The sequence below is a fragment of the Oryzias melastigma genome, linkage group LG12, assembly GCF_002922805.2.
Source record: "Oryzias melastigma strain HK-1 linkage group LG12, ASM292280v2, whole genome shotgun sequence".
Taxonomy (NCBI): domain Eukaryota; kingdom Metazoa; phylum Chordata; class Actinopteri; order Beloniformes; family Adrianichthyidae; genus Oryzias; species Oryzias melastigma.
The window spans coordinates 20,384,217-20,401,141 of NC_050523.1; the positions used below are offsets into that span (position 1 = coordinate 20,384,217).

Below are 16,925 nucleotides of genomic sequence, written 5' to 3' on the forward strand. Positions count from 1 at the left end.
GTCATTTTATCCTTTGCTTGTGTACTCTCTTCTCTTCTGTGAGCCGTTATACTCGTTGTGGAAAAAGATTACTCGACTCAAAAAAATGTACCGTGGGAGAAATAGTCAGCTTTTGGCACTTTGTTAACCGTGTCGCTTTTTACTTTTCCAAACCCGTCGCCGCACGACGGGAGCGTCCGTTTTTAGTTTGTCTATTTCTAAGGAGATTTTTTGTCATCTGTTCTTTGTGGATTGTTCCAATGTTTTACCTTTTAATGGATGAAAAAGAAAAAAAAGGTTATTAAAAAATTTTTCAAAGTGACTGAAGTTTTTTTTTTTTTTTTTTTTGCTGCACACACGGAGACACGCGTGAAACATACAAAAACTGGTTTATTAGGTGAAACAGATGCTGCTGCCTGTGTGAGCACGAGTTCTTCAAGCAGAATTCATGAAAGTGTCATATGTACAAACACAACAGGATGGCCACACACACAAGGAAGCTCTGAAACAGCTTCTTTTCTTCCATTACTTCTGACATTTCAATTGCTTGTAAATTAAAGTCCAGTCCTGCATAAAAAAATGCTGACATTTTAGGAAAGAAAAACAAACCATATTGGTGCCATTTGAATAAATACATAAAGGAATCCTTGGGTACCTTCCTTTTTTCTTTTTGATTAAATCTGAAGCTTGATGGAGACGTCAGCTGGTTGCTCAGACACGCTTACACAAAGGTACAAACAGAAATAAAGGCCCGATAAGTTGAACATTTATTGTACAGAAGCTGTTATGGAGAAGAGATTGATATCAAGAGCAGAGAAGGACCAGAGCGTTGCTTCAGAGTACGGCACTCCTTTTTATTTTGATTTAATTAGATGAGGCATCAGAGCAAGTGAGAGCTTGTTAAAGAACTAAAGCGCCGAACTTCATCAACTTAAAAGCTCTCTGCATCCGTCGGGTACAAAAACGTCCTCGTCTTCCGATAAAATGTAGAAAAAAAACAAATAGAATAAAAGGAATCCAGGTTATTGGGGGAGGGGCTTAGCAGTCGCTTTTCCATAGCTTGATGGTTTTGTCGTTTTCTAAAGCGGCCGATGCGATGATGTTCTCTGTCGGGTGGCAGGCGGTGGAAATGACCACATCTATGGATTTTAAAAAGAAATCAAAACTTAAAAACAGACTTTTATTGATGGGATAGTTCAATAAAATGTTAAAGCACCTGTGTGGCCCTGAAGTTTCTGCACGATCTCTTTGGTCTGCAGGTTCCAGATGTAAACCATGTTGTCCTCAGAGCCCGACACGATCCACTGAGAGCGACAGCAGATACAGGGTTTTTTCACAGCTAGATCAAGTGTTCATGCAGTCGTCTCAAAGAGGAGAGCGCTCACCTTCCCCCCGGTGACGGAGAAGTTGGCGAATATGCAGTACTTCTCGTTCTTGTGCCCCGTGTATGTTTTCAAACACTGAAATATAACCCAAAAGAAGACAAAATTCAGTGAGGAGCATTTTAACTGTTTGCTGCATAATCAGAATTTTTCCTGCAGTCTGACATGGAGAAATGACCTCATAATGAATTCAACTGTTTAACTTGATTGACTTTGTCCTTTTTTAGTTAATAAGAAATTTGACACATTTTATTGGTTACGACTCAAACTGTAAAAACACAGAACACAGCGTTCCCTCGTTGTTTTGCGGTTCACCTTTGTTGCTGTTCTACTGATTTTTTGTGCAATTTTGAACACTTTTTTTAAACAGCGCTTTGTGTTCTGTGCACTGATTGGATGTAATTAACCTCAGAGGATCCATGAAAATGTTAATGTTTATCAGAGAAAAGTGTTTTTTAGTCTTAAAACATCTACAATTGTTTAACAAATAAATAAAATAAGGTTGATTATTTTTAAAAGATGTAAATGAGGCTAAAAATGTGTATTTTTTGATTATTTTCATTAAACTACTGAGGTGAAAATAAGATATTTTTTAAATAATAAATAGCTTCACAACAATAAATAAAACCTCTTCAGATGAGGTAGAGGGGAGGCGTTACCTTTCCTTTGCTGTAGTCCCACAGCTTCAGTGTGCTGAAAACACAAACAGGAACATTCAGTTAGGATGTGCTGCCCCCTGCAGGTGGAACTGCAGAATGCACTGATCCATGTGAAGTCCTTACTTGTCGAGCGTAGCAGCCAGAATGTATTTCCCATTGGGGGAAAACTTCACAAAGGACACAGGAGGGTTGTCATCATCTACACAAAACAATAAAAAGCGATCATTTCAAAGATTCAGAAGGATTTTTTTTTTGAAGGATTACATGGAGCGACTGATCCTACCGATGAGGGTCTTTAAACACTGGCCTGATGCCGTGTCCCAGATTCGACTGCAATGACAAAAGTGGTTTTTAATTGGGCGGCGAGTCGCCGCGTTGGGCAGAAATGAACATCGTTCCCGTCAGATCAAAGCCAATTAAAATCTGGAACATGCCTTTCCTGGAAAGACAGATTTCTTCCAGGTCATGCAGCATCCCAGAACAGGATGTCCGGCTGGAACGGAACCAGTCAAAACAAACGGGACTTACCACAGGCCGTCGTAGCTGCTGGACACAATCAGGGAGCCGTCTCGGTTGAAGTGAACCTGCGAGACCAGGAAAAGCTTTGTTGCCATGGCGAAAACAATTCAAACCAACGTGAATGAAGATGGCCGACTTACGGCAGAGACGGGGTCGGAATGAGCCGGCAAAGTTTTCAGACACTTCCCGGTCTTTACGTCCCAAATCCTCACACTTTCATCGAACTGGAAGAGACGAACAGCAAACGTCAACTTCTCTGTCCAAACCCGCTGTGATCCTCAGAGTTTCTGCTGAACGCTCACCGATCCCGACACGATGAGGTTGGACTGCGGGTTGAAGTTGCAGCAGAAGACGTAGTTGCTGTGACCCTTCAGGGTTTTCAAGCACTTCCCCTGGATGGAAGAGAAGATTAGCAAAAATTCCTCAAAAGACAGGCTTTGTTTCCATCTGCATCATCATCTAGATACAGTTCCTTTTTTTTTTTCTTCCTTGGCTTTAAATCTAATCCAGAATAAACCGAACAAAGGAAAATTACATTTTTTCTGTGGTCATTCTGGAGAAGAAAAACAAATCTTCTGAAATTTAAAACATGAGACTCATCTTTCTGATTATAGAGAAAGTTTGGATAAACGCTCACATCCCAATATATATGTATCAATGAAAGTGATCAGGACGTGTGCAGGAGTTCATCTAGAAACAGTGCATTGTGTTCTGCATTTTGATTGGCTGTTGAACTTCAATCAATCAGCCGTGTCTCCTGTACAGAATGGTTTCGTTTGCCAGATTTACATAGATCTTCAATGCTTACAGTTCGTTGTTTTCACTTTGTAATTCTGGACTTCTTTTTCTATGAAAGTTGGAACTTTGAGAGTTCTAACGGAAAAGAGAAAAGTGGATAACGTGTGTCATCGTGCTTTGCAGATCTCACCTTTCACAGGTTGAGTTTATTTCTGTTATATTCTTTGAGAAGCAAAGTTCTTAAAGGATATAGTTGCATTTACTTGCATAGATTTATTTTCTTTTACACCAATGTTGTCATTTTTATAGTAAATAGTAAAAACAGATAATGAACCAAAGAGATAATAATAGAAACTTTACTTTCTTGCAGTTTTAAGTCTGTAAATCAGCTAGAGTAGATCTGTGTCTCGTTTGACAAAGGGTGCGTTTTATTTTGAAAGGAACTTGTTTCGCTGCTGATGAAAGTAAAAGAATACCCATACAGAGAAAATTATAACACTTTATCCCAGTATTTTATAACTATAATTAAATTATAGAACCATAAATAAAGTAAGATCAGACTCTGCGGCTCTCGATGGGTTTTAGTCAGTAAAAAAACTGCCTCAAATAGCTTTTTTTTAACAAAATGTTATGCGGTGTAGCCCAGGTTTTTCTTCTTTCTTTTGGTAATAAAAATACAACTGCTGTTGTTAGGAATGCTGTTTTTATAACCTTTATAAAGTTATAAAGAGGGAAAAAAATAACTTAAAAAAAAAACAGAATAGAGAATTTCGGCACAAGAAAACACAAGAAAAGGTACAAAGAAACTACCTATGTTATGCTTAGAAAAACCTTCTTACCGAGTTGACATCCCAGATCTTCAGGGTTTTGTCGTCCGATGCAGACACCAGCAGGTTGGAATCGGAGGACCAGGCCACATCAGAGATGCCCTGGAGGATCATGGGAAATAGGTAAAACGTAAGAATGAGAAGCTCTGATCTGAAATATGTTCCACTCATAGGAAACCAACTGAAAATATCAGAACAAAAACTAAAGAAAGAAGAAAAAAATCTGTTTCACTCACCAGTTTGTGTCCAGAGATGGTTTTCTCAAACTTGCCATCATACGCTCCCCAGATTTTGATGAGTTTATCAGCAGCTGGAACACATCAAGTTCAGACAAATGTATCCATTAATTAATCTAACACAGCACACAAATGTAATACAGAATATGAATTGTTGAAAATCACATGGAAAGAATTCAGTCATTTATCTTCATCCGTTTCAGCGTGAAACTGTCACCATCTTTAGCTGATATCTGCCTGATGATCATATTGTCAAAATGGATCAAAATTGTCTTGACTGATTCCCTAAGGAACAGGGATTACACCCTGCAACCTGAAGTGTGAAAACCCATTTGAGGTGCATTTCTATTTCACATTGCAGAAGCAATTTAACCTTTAACACTAAAAGATCCATTTGGTTTAGTTTCTTACAGACCAAAACCCACAAAGAGCCACAAAGTCCCATTTTATCGTTTACAAATGTACAATATTTATGCTTTGTTGACAATTAAGCATTTATTTATAAATGTTGTTTTTAAATATTACAATACTTGAATTACAACACTGTCTGTATTTTTCTATATGTAACAATTGTAACTTCTTTTACTTTTGACGGCAGGGCACACAAGGTTCCTTTCAAAATAAAAGCCACTCTGTTTCAAAAAAGCTCCTCCTGCTGCAGAAGCTTTTCTTATATTAAAAATGCAAGACAGTGAGGCATGATATTTTTTATCATTAGGATTTTGTGTGATTTTGTCTTTTTTATCTCAAAAATAAACATTTTAGTAGAAGCTATTTATTAAACATATAAAACTCAAACAATTTAGAGTAACCTGAGCTTTTAATTGACACAAATCTAAAGCATTTTGAATCATTTTTAAATAAATGTATTCAAAAATGTAAATAACTTTAGTGTAATTTACCAAATAAAAATACTTTTAAATAACTTTATTTTACTAACTTTAAATTAAAAGCATGAATTTAAAGAACATTTCTACTGAATTTCTGACAGTAAATTCAACTTTTTTTGCTTAGATCCTTGGCATGTTAATAATCTAAACAGAAATGACAAACTTAACTAACCAATATCTTATTTATTCCATCGTTAACATTTTTCATTAAAGCTAAAGCGCCACAATAAAGTGATAAAAGAGCCACAAGTTGGTGGTCTAAGACTACCTTGCAAGCAGATCGGGGGATGGAACTTAAAAATTACACCATGTTGGCAGAAAGTAATACAACTACGACACGGATTTTAGTTTAAAGAAAAAAAAAGACGTTATTAGCATCTTTACAATTAAGCAGAAAAAAGTCAAAGATTGTTGAAAGTAAAAGTTCTCTTTTTAATTTAAACTGCACCTGCTTCTATTTCTTTTTCTATTGAGTAAAGTCACTTTCCACAGGGTCAACAGGATAAGTAAGCAATCACTATAATGGTTTCATGCTCGGTATATTTTGAGATATTTATGGTTAGAAAAATATGTATAAGAGGATAATGAGAAACTCACAGGAGCTGGCGAGCCATTCTCCACTTGGACTGAATTTGACGGATGACACCGCCTTGGTGTGTCCTGCTAACGTGAACTTCAGGCTGTAGTTTGGCTTTGCAGGTGCAGACTGGAGAGGGAAAAAAACATTTAATTCCACTAGTAAGATTAAAAAAAGAAGTGCTCTGCTCACAAATTATAAATAAAAATGCATTTAATGTTGTTATAATTACAAAACAAAATAACTGTCAATCTGTAGTCTCGTGGTTGTCATATTTTTTTAACCAGACCTTGCTTTGGCTTGCAGATGCTGACTGCACAACTGGAGGTTTTGTGTCAGTCTCTGGTTTCTTGTCCTCGGTTGCCATCATGAAAACAATAGCATCTACTGAGCACTGTTGGGAGACAAAACGAGCACAGGTACAAATTAGAAAGACCTCTAGTTGCATGGTTGCAAAGTCAATTACGCCAAATTTCTTAAACCCTCTTTTATTATTTAATTTTTTTTGCAGTGACATTTAGTTTATTAAAAGGTTAACTTGATGCATGCAATCGCAGAAGTAATATTAAATCACCACACTGGCTAATATTAGCGTTTAAAAACCTAGCTTTACAGTCGTTGGCTAAAGGTGTTAGCTAGCACAGCTAGCTTCAGTAAGCTAACGTAATAAAAACATATTTTTTCCCCCTGAACGACCAAACAGAAACATATTGGAGTGGTATTTAACACACATTAAAGTCAGCTTGAACATTTATAACGTAAAAATGTGTACTATTAAGGAAATAAATGCAGAAAAACATCATCACACAAAAGCCATACGGAATACCTTCAGTCCAACATCAACAGACGTGAACTATTTGTCATTGAATTAATAAAAAGCAACGTTGCATGCGCAACAAGGAGATACAAAACAGACTATAAAAATATAAAAGTTCAATAAGCACGGGGCAGCTACCAGCACTGAGCTCATGCGGCCACTTGTTTTCCTAGTAGCTATCGACAAGCTGCCACAAAAGCGGCCCTCCATTCAAACAATGAAGATCTACGCAGACGCGCATACTTACAGAAACGTTTTACAGATTCACCTCCAGATTTTTCCTCTGTGTGTGAAAAACACGATGAAAAACCAGTCTGTGTTGTCGTAATGCGATCCTAAAGCGACAAAAACTAATCTACCTGCCTCCTTGTGTACGTTTGGCTACGAGAAAACCAACGAAGAAACGAGGGAATGCAGTGTGCCAGTGCACTGCGCAGGCGCGTCACACACAGTAGTAACGGTAACCTGGAAGGATCAAATCTCCAATCAGGAAAACGTGTTTTGTGGCTTTAACTTTAAGGCGTAAACCTTTTCTAATTTAGTATTCTGAAAACAAATAATTTAAGCATATTTTAGTTTTGTCTTTTGACAATAGTATTTCAAAAGAAAAATATCACTACCAAAATATTTGCCTTTTAGCTAAATAAAAACAGTGGAAACTCCAGAACACTAGGTGGCAGTGTTCACCCTTTATTTCGATTGAGTGGGAGACGTGCGCTCACACGCAGTAACACGAATCGACGTGCAAGTTATGTAGGTGCAGCAAGTCGGGATAAGAAGTTATCAGACCGCTTGGCTTCGCCGTGGAGGTACTTGAAGCGCGTTTTTTCTGTTCACGCGTTGGTATAAAGTTTACTTTTTTCGAAGAGCAACATTGCCCGAACTTGTATTCCAATTTAAGGAAACGAGTTGGTAAACAATCCACCGCTTATGCTTCCCATCCTTTCTCGTGAGATCTGATGGGTTCTTTTTGCGAAATGAGTAAAAGGGGATTTTTTTTGTCCGATTAAATAACTAGAACATTGCTAGTTAATAACATTCAATCTTAAAAAATGACGAAAATTAGTCTCTTGAATTAAAAACATAGTATTTTATCCACGTTTTAATATAGGTGTTACAGACTAGTTTTTGTGCTATAACGGTGATGAATTTCGTTTACCAAACATCCGTATACAGACTAGCTAACTATTTAAAGCTAACATGTTTATTCAGCTCGACAATGAGATATTTATATCCTCTTGCCTTTTCTCTTCAGTATGTCTGTGTTGTTTGTTAAAGAAGTTTCGACGTTAATTGTTGGAGAGCTTAGTCTTCGGGACTACTCCTCGTTCTACTAGGATACCATAAGCAAAGCAACATTTTATCTGTAAACTTTAGTACATGCGCACGTGAAACATTCCGTTTGCTAGTATCAAGGGATTCCTCCCGCGTGCCCAACAACAGCCTGGTGTCTTGTGGGTTGTGGTGATAAAACACGCGGTTTTGTCACGTCCGCCCCCTTTTTACTGGCACGTTTACCCCCTCTTTAAAACACTGTCCTGAGGAAAACGAAGCAGGAAGCTGCGGCAGGGGTTTTTGGCTTGTTTTCATCCTGTTTTAACTTCCCACGTTTAAGTTTAGGTGAAAAATTTCACTCTTTATGCGTTTTTGTTTTAGTTTTTATTCTATTTTGCATTTATTTGAGCCTCTGTATGACGGAAACACTCTAAAAGGCTGTATATTACTAATTTCATTATTAAGTTGGGGATTAATACATTTCAAAAACATACAAATTAAGGGTTGAGATAACTAAGTGCCTTAATATACATAAATTAATATATTTAGCTGTAAATGTACAATTCTGATTAAATATATTTCATTTTTCAACCTGTATTTTTGTCATTTGTGAGGTTTTTAAAGGCCTACTCAAGTGAAAATCACATTTGGGATGTTTTTAATGTATTCTTGTGGCATTTTTCTCTATATGATGGACTGCTAAAATTAAAATGTAGTTTCTGACTATTTCTTTATTTCTATTGTTGTGAATCAGAGCAGATGAAAGCCTGTAGCTGTGCTGGGTAAACCCCAAGCTCCTTGCTCTGCTCCATCCCGATGCATCCACTTGTAAGCAAATAGATCCATAAATGTCTTTGTTTTCCTCATCTGAGCTGGCATCTGGTTCAAAATTGTATGGCAGGCTAGCTCCAATATTGCCAACCATTTTTGTTGCATCATTAATGTTAGGTTGGGTTTTTGAGGGGCTGTAAGCTAGCAGGAGACCTTGTCAACACATGGATGATGGGGCCTGCACAGAACTCTAGTGAAATTCTAAACGACTCAGTTTTCATAATTTTGTCTAAAAATGGCAAAATCATAATCAAAACTGCACTGGAAACGCTTTTACAAAAGATGATCAGAGGGGGTTTTAAAGTTAAAACTTTTAAAGGAAATTAGGCAGCATAATTTGGGGTCTTTTATTTAAAATTTGTTTAATGTGTCTCACATAAATGCCTTTTTATTTATGTTTGTGTCTACCACCACAGGCTGGATTGTGTGGTAACGAGAACTATGCCTGCAGTCGGCTGGAGCTCCATCAGAGTGTCCTGAGTCATCTTTGTGCCATAACTGGAGCCGGCCGATGTTTGCCACCAACATGTCTGCTGGGGCAGAGCCCGACCCTCCACAGCTTGTGAACCCTCCACCTCCAGAGGTGACCAATCCTAACAGACCAGGTCGGCGGACCAACCAGCTGAAATACATGCAGAATGTGGTGATGAAATCCCTGTGGAGACACCCGTTTGCCTGGCCCTTCTACCAGCCTGTTGATGCAGTTGCCCTTAAACTACCAGTGAGTGACTTCATATCTTATGTGAGACTTTTGATGGATGGGTGATCTTTTATTTGCAATCAGAGGTGAGATTAAGAATGCGATCAAAAAATGAAAAAGCAATAAGCAAGTCCCCCCTAATATATCAAGACTCAAAGAATAAAAATTCTTAACGTAATTCAACAATGAGTCTAAATGTAATTCTAAGAACTGCTGGATTATCTCGTCCTGGCTCACACACGAGCAGTCACCTCCCATGCACAGCTGCAGTCATTCAACATCCGCTCACTAAAGTGCTACAGTAGAAACTTCAAGGCCTGTTCCTCACTATCTGTTATGTACGATAACTTCCCACTTTTGTGCCAAAGTTTAACCACTTTTTCTTCCTTTGCTCTGGTTTTTAGGCACTCTGTCCTTGTTTTCTAGATAAAAAATCTGCCCTTTTAAACTTTGCGTGCAAACTACTGATTAAGCATAAACGTCATGATCTAGTACCTACAACTCCTAGACACATGTACGTCTTTGTTTTCCTCGTCTGAGCGGGTATCTGACTCAAAACTGTACAACTGGATAGCTCCAATATTGCTCACCATTTTTGTTGCACCGGTAATATTAGGTTGAGGTTTTGAGCTAGCAGGGTAGCGTGCACATTTATGGGTTAAAATTTCTAATGAATTCCAGTCGCTCTGCAGAAACCATGTCCTTAAAAACAAAACAGAATGGGTCTTTTTTTATTTATTCATTTTAATTTTTAAAAGTACACAAAATGTCTTACAAAATTAACATGCTAAAACAAAAATTTTCTCAGCATTTGTGAACAACTTCATCAACAATTAGCATGAAAAAGGAAGAAAGTGCAAACAAAAGTAAGGAAAGAAGAAATAAAGTAAAAACAAAAATATACAGGTATGTAAATGGTGAGAATGTATAAATGAGGGTATAATTTATATCATTTATCTTGTAAGAATTTTAAGAATGGTTGCCAAATCTTACTAAACAGTCCTGGCTTGTTTTACCATTGAATGTTAAATGCTCAACTTTAGCCACGATCGGAGTGGGTCTTTAATGCAAAATGTCTACTGGTGTTAGCTGAAATAAATATATATTTTAAATATATATTTTTTTAAATGGCTCATGCGTGGAGGTGTACACCTTAAGGAGCACACACACCGGCTGTGTCAACGTTGCAGGATTTCGGACATCTACGTGATTTTGCATAGACTTTTCATTGAAAGTGGCTGCTTAAATGCGTATCGACGTAGGCGGTGTGTGTTCACCTGATCTTGCAGATCATTTTGTTGCAGCCAGGTTTGAATGCTGCTACTTCCATTACGTCCCACCTCTCCAAAATTAATTACTAGTTTGTCCAAACTCAAAACTGTTTCAAGTCAGTGTGACAAATGCTTCAGACTATTTTCTAATAACCACAAAAATACTGTTTTTGGATGCCTTTTAAGATCTGTTATTTGACTAAATCCAAAGGAAAACTTTTGCACACTGTTGTCTGTTTTGCTTTAGATGTCTTCACCCACTTTCTGTCTCTTCTTGTTTCCTAATTCTAATGCAATCTCCTCTGAAACAACACAGTGAGTATAGATGCTTGAACACTAATGGCCCAGTAATGATTAAATCAAAATACAAGCTGTATAAAACCAGAAAAAAACGAACTTATGGGTATTTTTGAATTGAAACTGAGTATTACAAACATTTGTGTTCTTTTATGTAAATGTTTTGTTATGCAATGCTAAATTTAGATTCTCTAAGACTAATTCCCTTTGATGTTTCCTAAGATATGAACAGAATTTAAATAAAGAAATGCTTGTTTTTGGTTTTAAATTCATTTTTGTTGTGCTGACAGTTATTTCAGATAGAATTAAAAGAAGCACAAATACACATTACTGATACAAGCGAGAATGACTGTTGAACACAGACAAGAGGACGGTAGATAATAATCCCATTACTTTAGCTCAAGCTGAGTTTTATGTCACTGTAGGTCAGATGTAAACTGCTCTCACTTTTCTTTCTTCTACAGGACTATCATAAGATAATAACATCCCCCATGGACATGGGTACGATCAAGAAACGCCTGGAGAACAACTATTACTGGAGCGCAAGCGAATGCGTGCAGGACTTCCACACTATGTTCACCAACTGTTACATTTATAACAAGGTGAGGGGCATTTGCCGTTTCAGAGAACTTTTCTTTTCCATGCAGAAATCTTCCTCATTTCCCTCTGCAGCCCACAGATGACATCGTGCTCATGGCGCTCGCCGTGGAAAAGGTCTTTTTGCAAAAAGTCGCCTCGATGGCTCCGAAGGAAGTGGAGATTTCCCCTCCTGCAGCCAAAGGAAAAGGGAAAAAAAGCAGCCCTGCAGGTATTTTCAACAAAATCAGCTGCAACACACCTTCAGGTTTCAGAATGTTGTGAGGAAAACGTAAAACCACTTTGCTTCCTATTTCAGAAAACAGGATTAGGCATGAAAGTGCGGGCGGCTTTGAGGAGAAGGAGGCGCCATGGGATGAAAGGCGAAGCGGCCTGAGCGAGCAGCTGAAGTACTGCAGTGATATCCTGAAGGAAATGCTGTCCAAGAAACACTCGGCGTACGCCTGGCCCTTCTACAAGCCTGTGGATGCTGAAGCTCTGGAGATACACGATTACCACGACATCATTAAATACCCCATGGACCTCAGCACTGTTAAAGTCTGTCACAAACAGTGGGTTTTTAAAGGAAGCAGCAGCGTGTCATTCACTCCATCTTTTTGCTTTTGCAGAAAAAGTTGGACGCCGGCGATTACCAGGACGCTCAACAGTTTTCTGCAGATGTTCGACTAATTTTCTCCAACTGCTACAAGTACAACCCTCCACAGCACACTATTGTGGGGATGGCCAGGAAGCTTCAGGTGTTTCTGAGTATTCAAAGTGCTGAAGGATCTCCTGGGAGCTGTGCTCTTCATTTGATTCTGTCTGTACATCCCCTTGCTGTAGGGAGTTTTTGAGCAGAGATTCGCAAAGATGCCAGAAGAGCACGTGGGGTTGGTTGCATCAGCTGAGAAGAGCATAGCCTTCAGCGTGGTTAATGGGAACAACTCCTCCAGTCTGGACAAACCGGAATCAGCAGATGAACGTGCAACTCGACTCGCTGAGGTGCAGAAACGGTTGGGGGGGATACGCACATTCAGCATCAAATTTGAGCAGTTAAAGGTCATCTTGCCTGTTGAATGACTTCAGAATCTACCATCTATTGAAACCTGGATTCTTGGAAATGCTTTCAAACGTGACATTTAGGTATTAAGCCCAGAAGAAATTTTCTTGGGGGCCTCCATCGGTTGTAGGTCCATAGAAAAATAGAACAGGACGGTTGGGGTGGAGCCGTTGTAGCCACCTGTTGATTGGCAGAAAGTGATGATGACATTAGAAAACACCAATATAGTGCTAAGCTAGCGATTCAGTTTTCCTTTTTACACCGGTATTCTTAGCCGCTCGCAATCTTCTGTCAAACACCATTACATTCCAGTTGTAAATGGTGTACAAAAAGTAAAGTAAGAAAAAGACGAGCTGCTGGATGACCTCCATTGTTGTAACTTTTCTATTTGTTGCACTACAACGACGCACTTGTGTTCTACACCACGCATGCGCTGTAAAAACAAACCGTTCAATGGAAACGCTCGGCAGAATTAATTGGTCTGTACCGAACATTTTTGTTTGTTTGTTTGTTAAATATGGCATCCTAGATTATACAAAGTAGAAATCTATTACAAGTAATTTATGAATATTATGTATGAATCCACTGTGTTCCAATGATGGAAACATGGATGGTTTATAAAAAAGAAAAAAAGAAAATGAAAATTCCTTTTTTTTTAACCAAAATTGTTCAAACGCATTGCATTGTGGTCTATATTCGCCAATCTAGTGAGCATCAATGCACACCAGTTTTTCACAGAGACTTTTAGAACATTTCTAGTGCACTGGAGTTTGGAATTTTTGATTTGGAAAGCACTAGAAAATATAGAATACACCATACAGTGCTCTATGTATAGGGTAGTAAAGGACACAACCATAGACTTCCAACAAGTTCACTCCTGAATGGTGAGAGTCGTTGCCATAGAAACGTTGACTCTGACCAGCTTCGACCAATCACTGCTTACTTCCAACTTGTCAATGTCCATATTGCAGGAAAATGGCGTCTAGACTTAATTTCATTGGAGCCAGAAGTAAACCATTTTCTATGGGTGATGTCACACTCACTCAGTCCAGTTCTTACATACAGACAGAGCTTTAGCTCTAATTGGAAAATGTCTTCTTGTGATATTTGTTTTGTGGGTAAAGAAGATAGTTACAAAAATACGACTTTTTTTTATTATTTGTATAGTTTAAATTTGAATGTGATGGGATTTTTAGTTTAAGTTTGCATAATATTTTCGCATTCTGATTGCAGTAATCGCTTTCATCCTCCTGTTTCTACATAATCAATTACTTCTTGTTTCTTCAAATTGTCTTGACAAATTCTTTTTAGAATTAAAAACAAAGTACAAACCATAGCATACGGTATATGTATTTTCCAGCTTGAAAGTGTTCACCAGCAGCTTTCAAACTTGTCCCAGACCCCTTTCAACAAACCAAAGATGAGCAGAGAAATGGACAACAAGGAAGTTCAGACACAACAGAAAATGGCTGCAAGCTACAGGTAACTTTTTTTCTTATTAGTTTGTTTGTTTTTTCACATCCCTCGTACATTTTCTCTGCTTTATTCTATTTTCAGACAGTCGTATAAACTCGGCAAAGACCAGGACTTGGATGACGAGTCTTTGCTGATGACGTATGACGAGAAGCACCAGCTCAGTCTGGACATCAACCGCTTACCTGGCATGGAGCTGGGCCACGTGGTGCAGATCATCCAGACACGAGAGCCCTCCATGTGCAGCTCCAACCCAGACGAGATCGAGATTGACTTTGAGGTGTTGAAGCCCTCCACTCTGCGAGAGCTGGAGCGCTATGTCAGGTCCTGCCTGCACAAGAGGTTCAAGAAATATCAAAGTAAGTACAAAGTGGATCTGCCACTTTCCGTCGAGCACTTTGACACTGAGATGCTAATTACCGAGATGATTTCAGGGCAAACAGCATCCGTAGCATTTAATTAGCCATGGTGCCTCTGTTGCTCCTCTTTATCCAGAGCAGAGCAGTCAGTCTGCATCTCATCCTGCCGGCAGCAGCAGTTCTTCAAATTCTGCCTCCAGCAGCTCCGCTGACTCCAACTCAGAAGAAAGTGAGTCATGATCTCTGCGCTGTTGGACCGTCTCTGACCAAAAAGAATGTTCAGATGTGTTCATCTGGTTTATTTTTCTATCAGTTGCCTTATATGTTCAGTTTGTTGAATAATAAAGGTTATTGTTTTTGTATTTAGTGTGCCGTCTTTCTTACACATATGGATTAGAAAAGACTGTGTTTCTCTCCTGATTTAAGAATAAAAAGAGACAAAAAAGTACCAGAAGAATTATTTAAATAATGGTAATATTTGCACATTTGTCCCAATAAGCCATTTAAAGTTAAATATTTTTTGTTTATTATGTAAAAAATAGAGTGTTAGAGTGCTTATCCCTTAAACCTATTTGCAGGATGAACCACGCTTGTCAGCATCAGCTGCACTCCAGCTTCAGCATTAGCTTTCACTGAGTCTCTTGGCTCACTTATCTTTGCAGGATTTTTGAAATTCAGCCACTGGAAGGTTTTCAAACATGAACCTCCTTTAAGGTCATGCCAGCATCTAAATCAGATTCAGGTCAGGACTTTAGCGAGACCCCTTCAAAGTCTTTATTTGGGTCTGGAGCCATCAGGGAGTGAGCTCTGAGGTGTTTCAGATCATTGTTCTGCTTCAGCTTGAGGTCACCACAGATGGAAGACTTTCTCATAATTTCGTGATTCCATTTTTCAAATGCAAAGTTGTTTTTGTCTGCCAATCAACCATTTTTTTTCCTCCCTGAAGTCTTGTGTTTGGACAGAGATGAGACAAGTCATGTTTCTATTCAGCAATAATTCTTGGAACTGTCGTGCAGATCAGTTTTTCCCTGTCCCCGCCTGAAGATCAAGTTGTGAACAAAATCCTTAATTAAAAAATCTGGATGTGGAATCCTTTATGACACTCTGGAAGGGGTGCAAACATTTTTTTCATCCCACTGTACATATTTTTAAGTACCAATTCTGTTGATAGATGTTCATGTTTGTCATCTGGACTAAATGGGCGTTCTACAAAACATTGAGTTGTTTAAAGACCCACTTTGATCATCTTTATCATCTATTCTAAAAGCATTCCCAGTGATATTTTAATTCTGATTATGCCATTTTTAACTAAAACACTTCTGTGGTTTTCTATGACATAGTTTCTGCAGAGGGGCAGGTGTCCATTAGAAATATACCTCTGAGTCATGGGGAGAACTGTTGGTGCAGGGTGATTCTTACTTCATTTCCCATCATCCCCTTGTTACGCTTTCCTTCCACTAGTTTACAGCCCCTCAGACCATCCAGACCATCCATCTGTGAGCAGCAGTGCTGCCACAAACGATCATTTTAATAGTTGACTAAACACAGATTATTTTTTAGATTAATCGGAACATGCGCAAAGTGGAAGAAAAGCACACATCTCAACCATCATTTGGTTTAAAGTAACTAAAAGACAGTTAAGATGATAGTTTATTAAACTTCTAATGAATCGTGCAGCCTCTGTTCATTAGATTTTGGTAATAAAATGACTTGAATGAAGTTAGCAACTGAAACCAGGAACTATTTTTCCCTAAAGATAATGTTTTGGTCTCACTGGCTCAAATATTTTTTAAAAAGTAAATTTTTTGGTGCTGAACACTCACAACTTTGTTCAGCTTTACTACACTTTGACTCCATGTAATAAAAGTTAATGACTAATTGATTGTTAACCCAGTCATCAACTATTTTAATAGGCGATTAGTCGTCGATTAGTCCACTAATCGTGGCAGCCCTAATAAGTAGATATATCAGAATGTGGAGCAGGGAGCTTGCTGATTTTATTTTGTACGTAATAACTACAAGCTTTTTCAAACAGCATTTTTTATTCAATAATTTCAATAAACACAGAAAGTTGCATTCCTAATGTTCTTTACCTATGTCATAAAAAAATACCACAAGAACAGATTATTAAATAAACATTTTCATCAGAGTAGGTTTTTAAAGGGATTTGATTTATTGATTGTACACAAAACAATACTTACATGTAAGAAAAAATAATTTCGTTTCATAAAAAAATAGAGATTTTTGCAGCATTCAATAAATACTTAGGTCACATTAGATGAATCGTAAAGTGATTATTAACTAAAGTCAAGTAGAGTTTTATACATTGCTTCTAAAGGAGTGAACCTAATCCCACTCCTACTGAGTTATTTCATTTTATACTTTTGTATCGTTGTCATATTCATGAATGTGCAGTTTGTAACTCTCCCAGGAGGTGGCCCCTGTGCATCATTGTGGTC

General features: G+C 38.1%; 2 protein-coding genes across 4 annotated transcripts; one reads left to right on the forward strand and one right to left on the reverse strand.

Moving 5' to 3' along the window:
* Positions 1-349: 349 nt before the first annotated feature.
* Positions 350-7,086, reverse strand: wdr5 (WD repeat domain 5). Its single transcript, XM_024298841.2, has 14 exons — positions 6,872-7,086; positions 6,097-6,201; positions 5,828-5,936; positions 4,341-4,414; positions 4,117-4,206; positions 2,842-2,931; positions 2,680-2,763; positions 2,549-2,604; positions 2,304-2,350; positions 2,144-2,219; positions 2,021-2,054; positions 1,365-1,439; positions 1,196-1,283; positions 350-1,118 (listed from the first exon to the last, which is right to left on the reverse strand). The coding sequence occupies exons 2-14, from the start codon at positions 6,175-6,177 to the stop codon at positions 1,018-1,020; spliced, it is 1,005 nt and encodes a 334-aa protein (XP_024154609.1). The 5' UTR covers positions 6,178-6,201; positions 6,872-7,086; the 3' UTR covers positions 350-1,017.
* Positions 7,087-7,283: 197 nt separating this feature from the next.
* LOC112162884 (bromodomain-containing protein 3) lies at positions 7,284-14,828 on the forward strand. 3 transcript variants are annotated; one of them, XM_024298838.2, is made up of 11 exons: positions 7,313-7,433; positions 8,654-8,727; positions 9,147-9,451; positions 11,463-11,600; positions 11,671-11,806; positions 11,894-12,132; positions 12,204-12,332; positions 12,418-12,576; positions 13,995-14,116; positions 14,192-14,466; positions 14,603-14,826. In XM_024298838.2, the coding sequence occupies exons 3-11, from the start codon at positions 9,242-9,244 to the stop codon at positions 14,704-14,706; spliced, it is 1,512 nt and encodes a 503-aa protein (XP_024154606.1). In that variant the 5' UTR covers positions 7,313-7,433; positions 8,654-8,727; positions 9,147-9,241; the 3' UTR covers positions 14,707-14,826. The 3 variants fall into 3 exon arrangements, with proteins under 3 accessions (XP_024154607.1, XP_024154605.1, XP_024154606.1); XM_024298839.2 differs by lacking the exon at positions 8,654-8,727 and having other exon boundaries at positions 7,284-7,433; positions 14,034-14,116; positions 14,603-14,828; XM_024298837.2 differs by lacking the exon at positions 8,654-8,727 and having other exon boundaries at positions 7,284-7,433.
* Positions 14,829-16,925: the final 2,097 nt, after the last annotated feature.

What these genes read in the sequence shown, in the direction of transcription:
- LOC112162884 (XM_024298837.2), top strand. Translation starts at nt 9,242, where the DNA reads ATGTTTGCCACCAACATGTCTGCTGGGGCAGAGCCCGACCCTCCACAG. An exon ending in CAGTTGCCCTTAAACTACCA is followed by an intron (nt 9,452 to 11,462) that starts GTGAGTGACTTC and finishes TTTCTTCTACAG; the next exon opens with GACTATCATAAGATAATAAC. An exon ending in ACTGTTACATTTATAACAAG is followed by an intron (nt 11,601 to 11,670) that starts GTGAGGGGCATT and finishes TTCCCTCTGCAG; the next exon opens with CCCACAGATGACATCGTGCT.
- wdr5 (XM_024298841.2), bottom strand. Translation starts at nt 6,177, where the DNA reads ATGATGGCAACCGAGGACAAGAAACCAGAGACTGACACAAAACCTCCA. An exon ending in AGAATGGCTCGCCAGCTCCT is followed by an intron (nt 4,415 to 5,827) that starts GTGAGTTTCTCA and finishes GATGTGTTCCAG; the next exon opens with CTGCTGATAAACTCATCAAA. An exon ending in CTGGCTGCTACGCTCGACAA is followed by an intron (nt 2,055 to 2,143) that starts GTAAGGACTTCA and finishes TTGTGTTTTCAG; the next exon opens with CACACTGAAGCTGTGGGACT.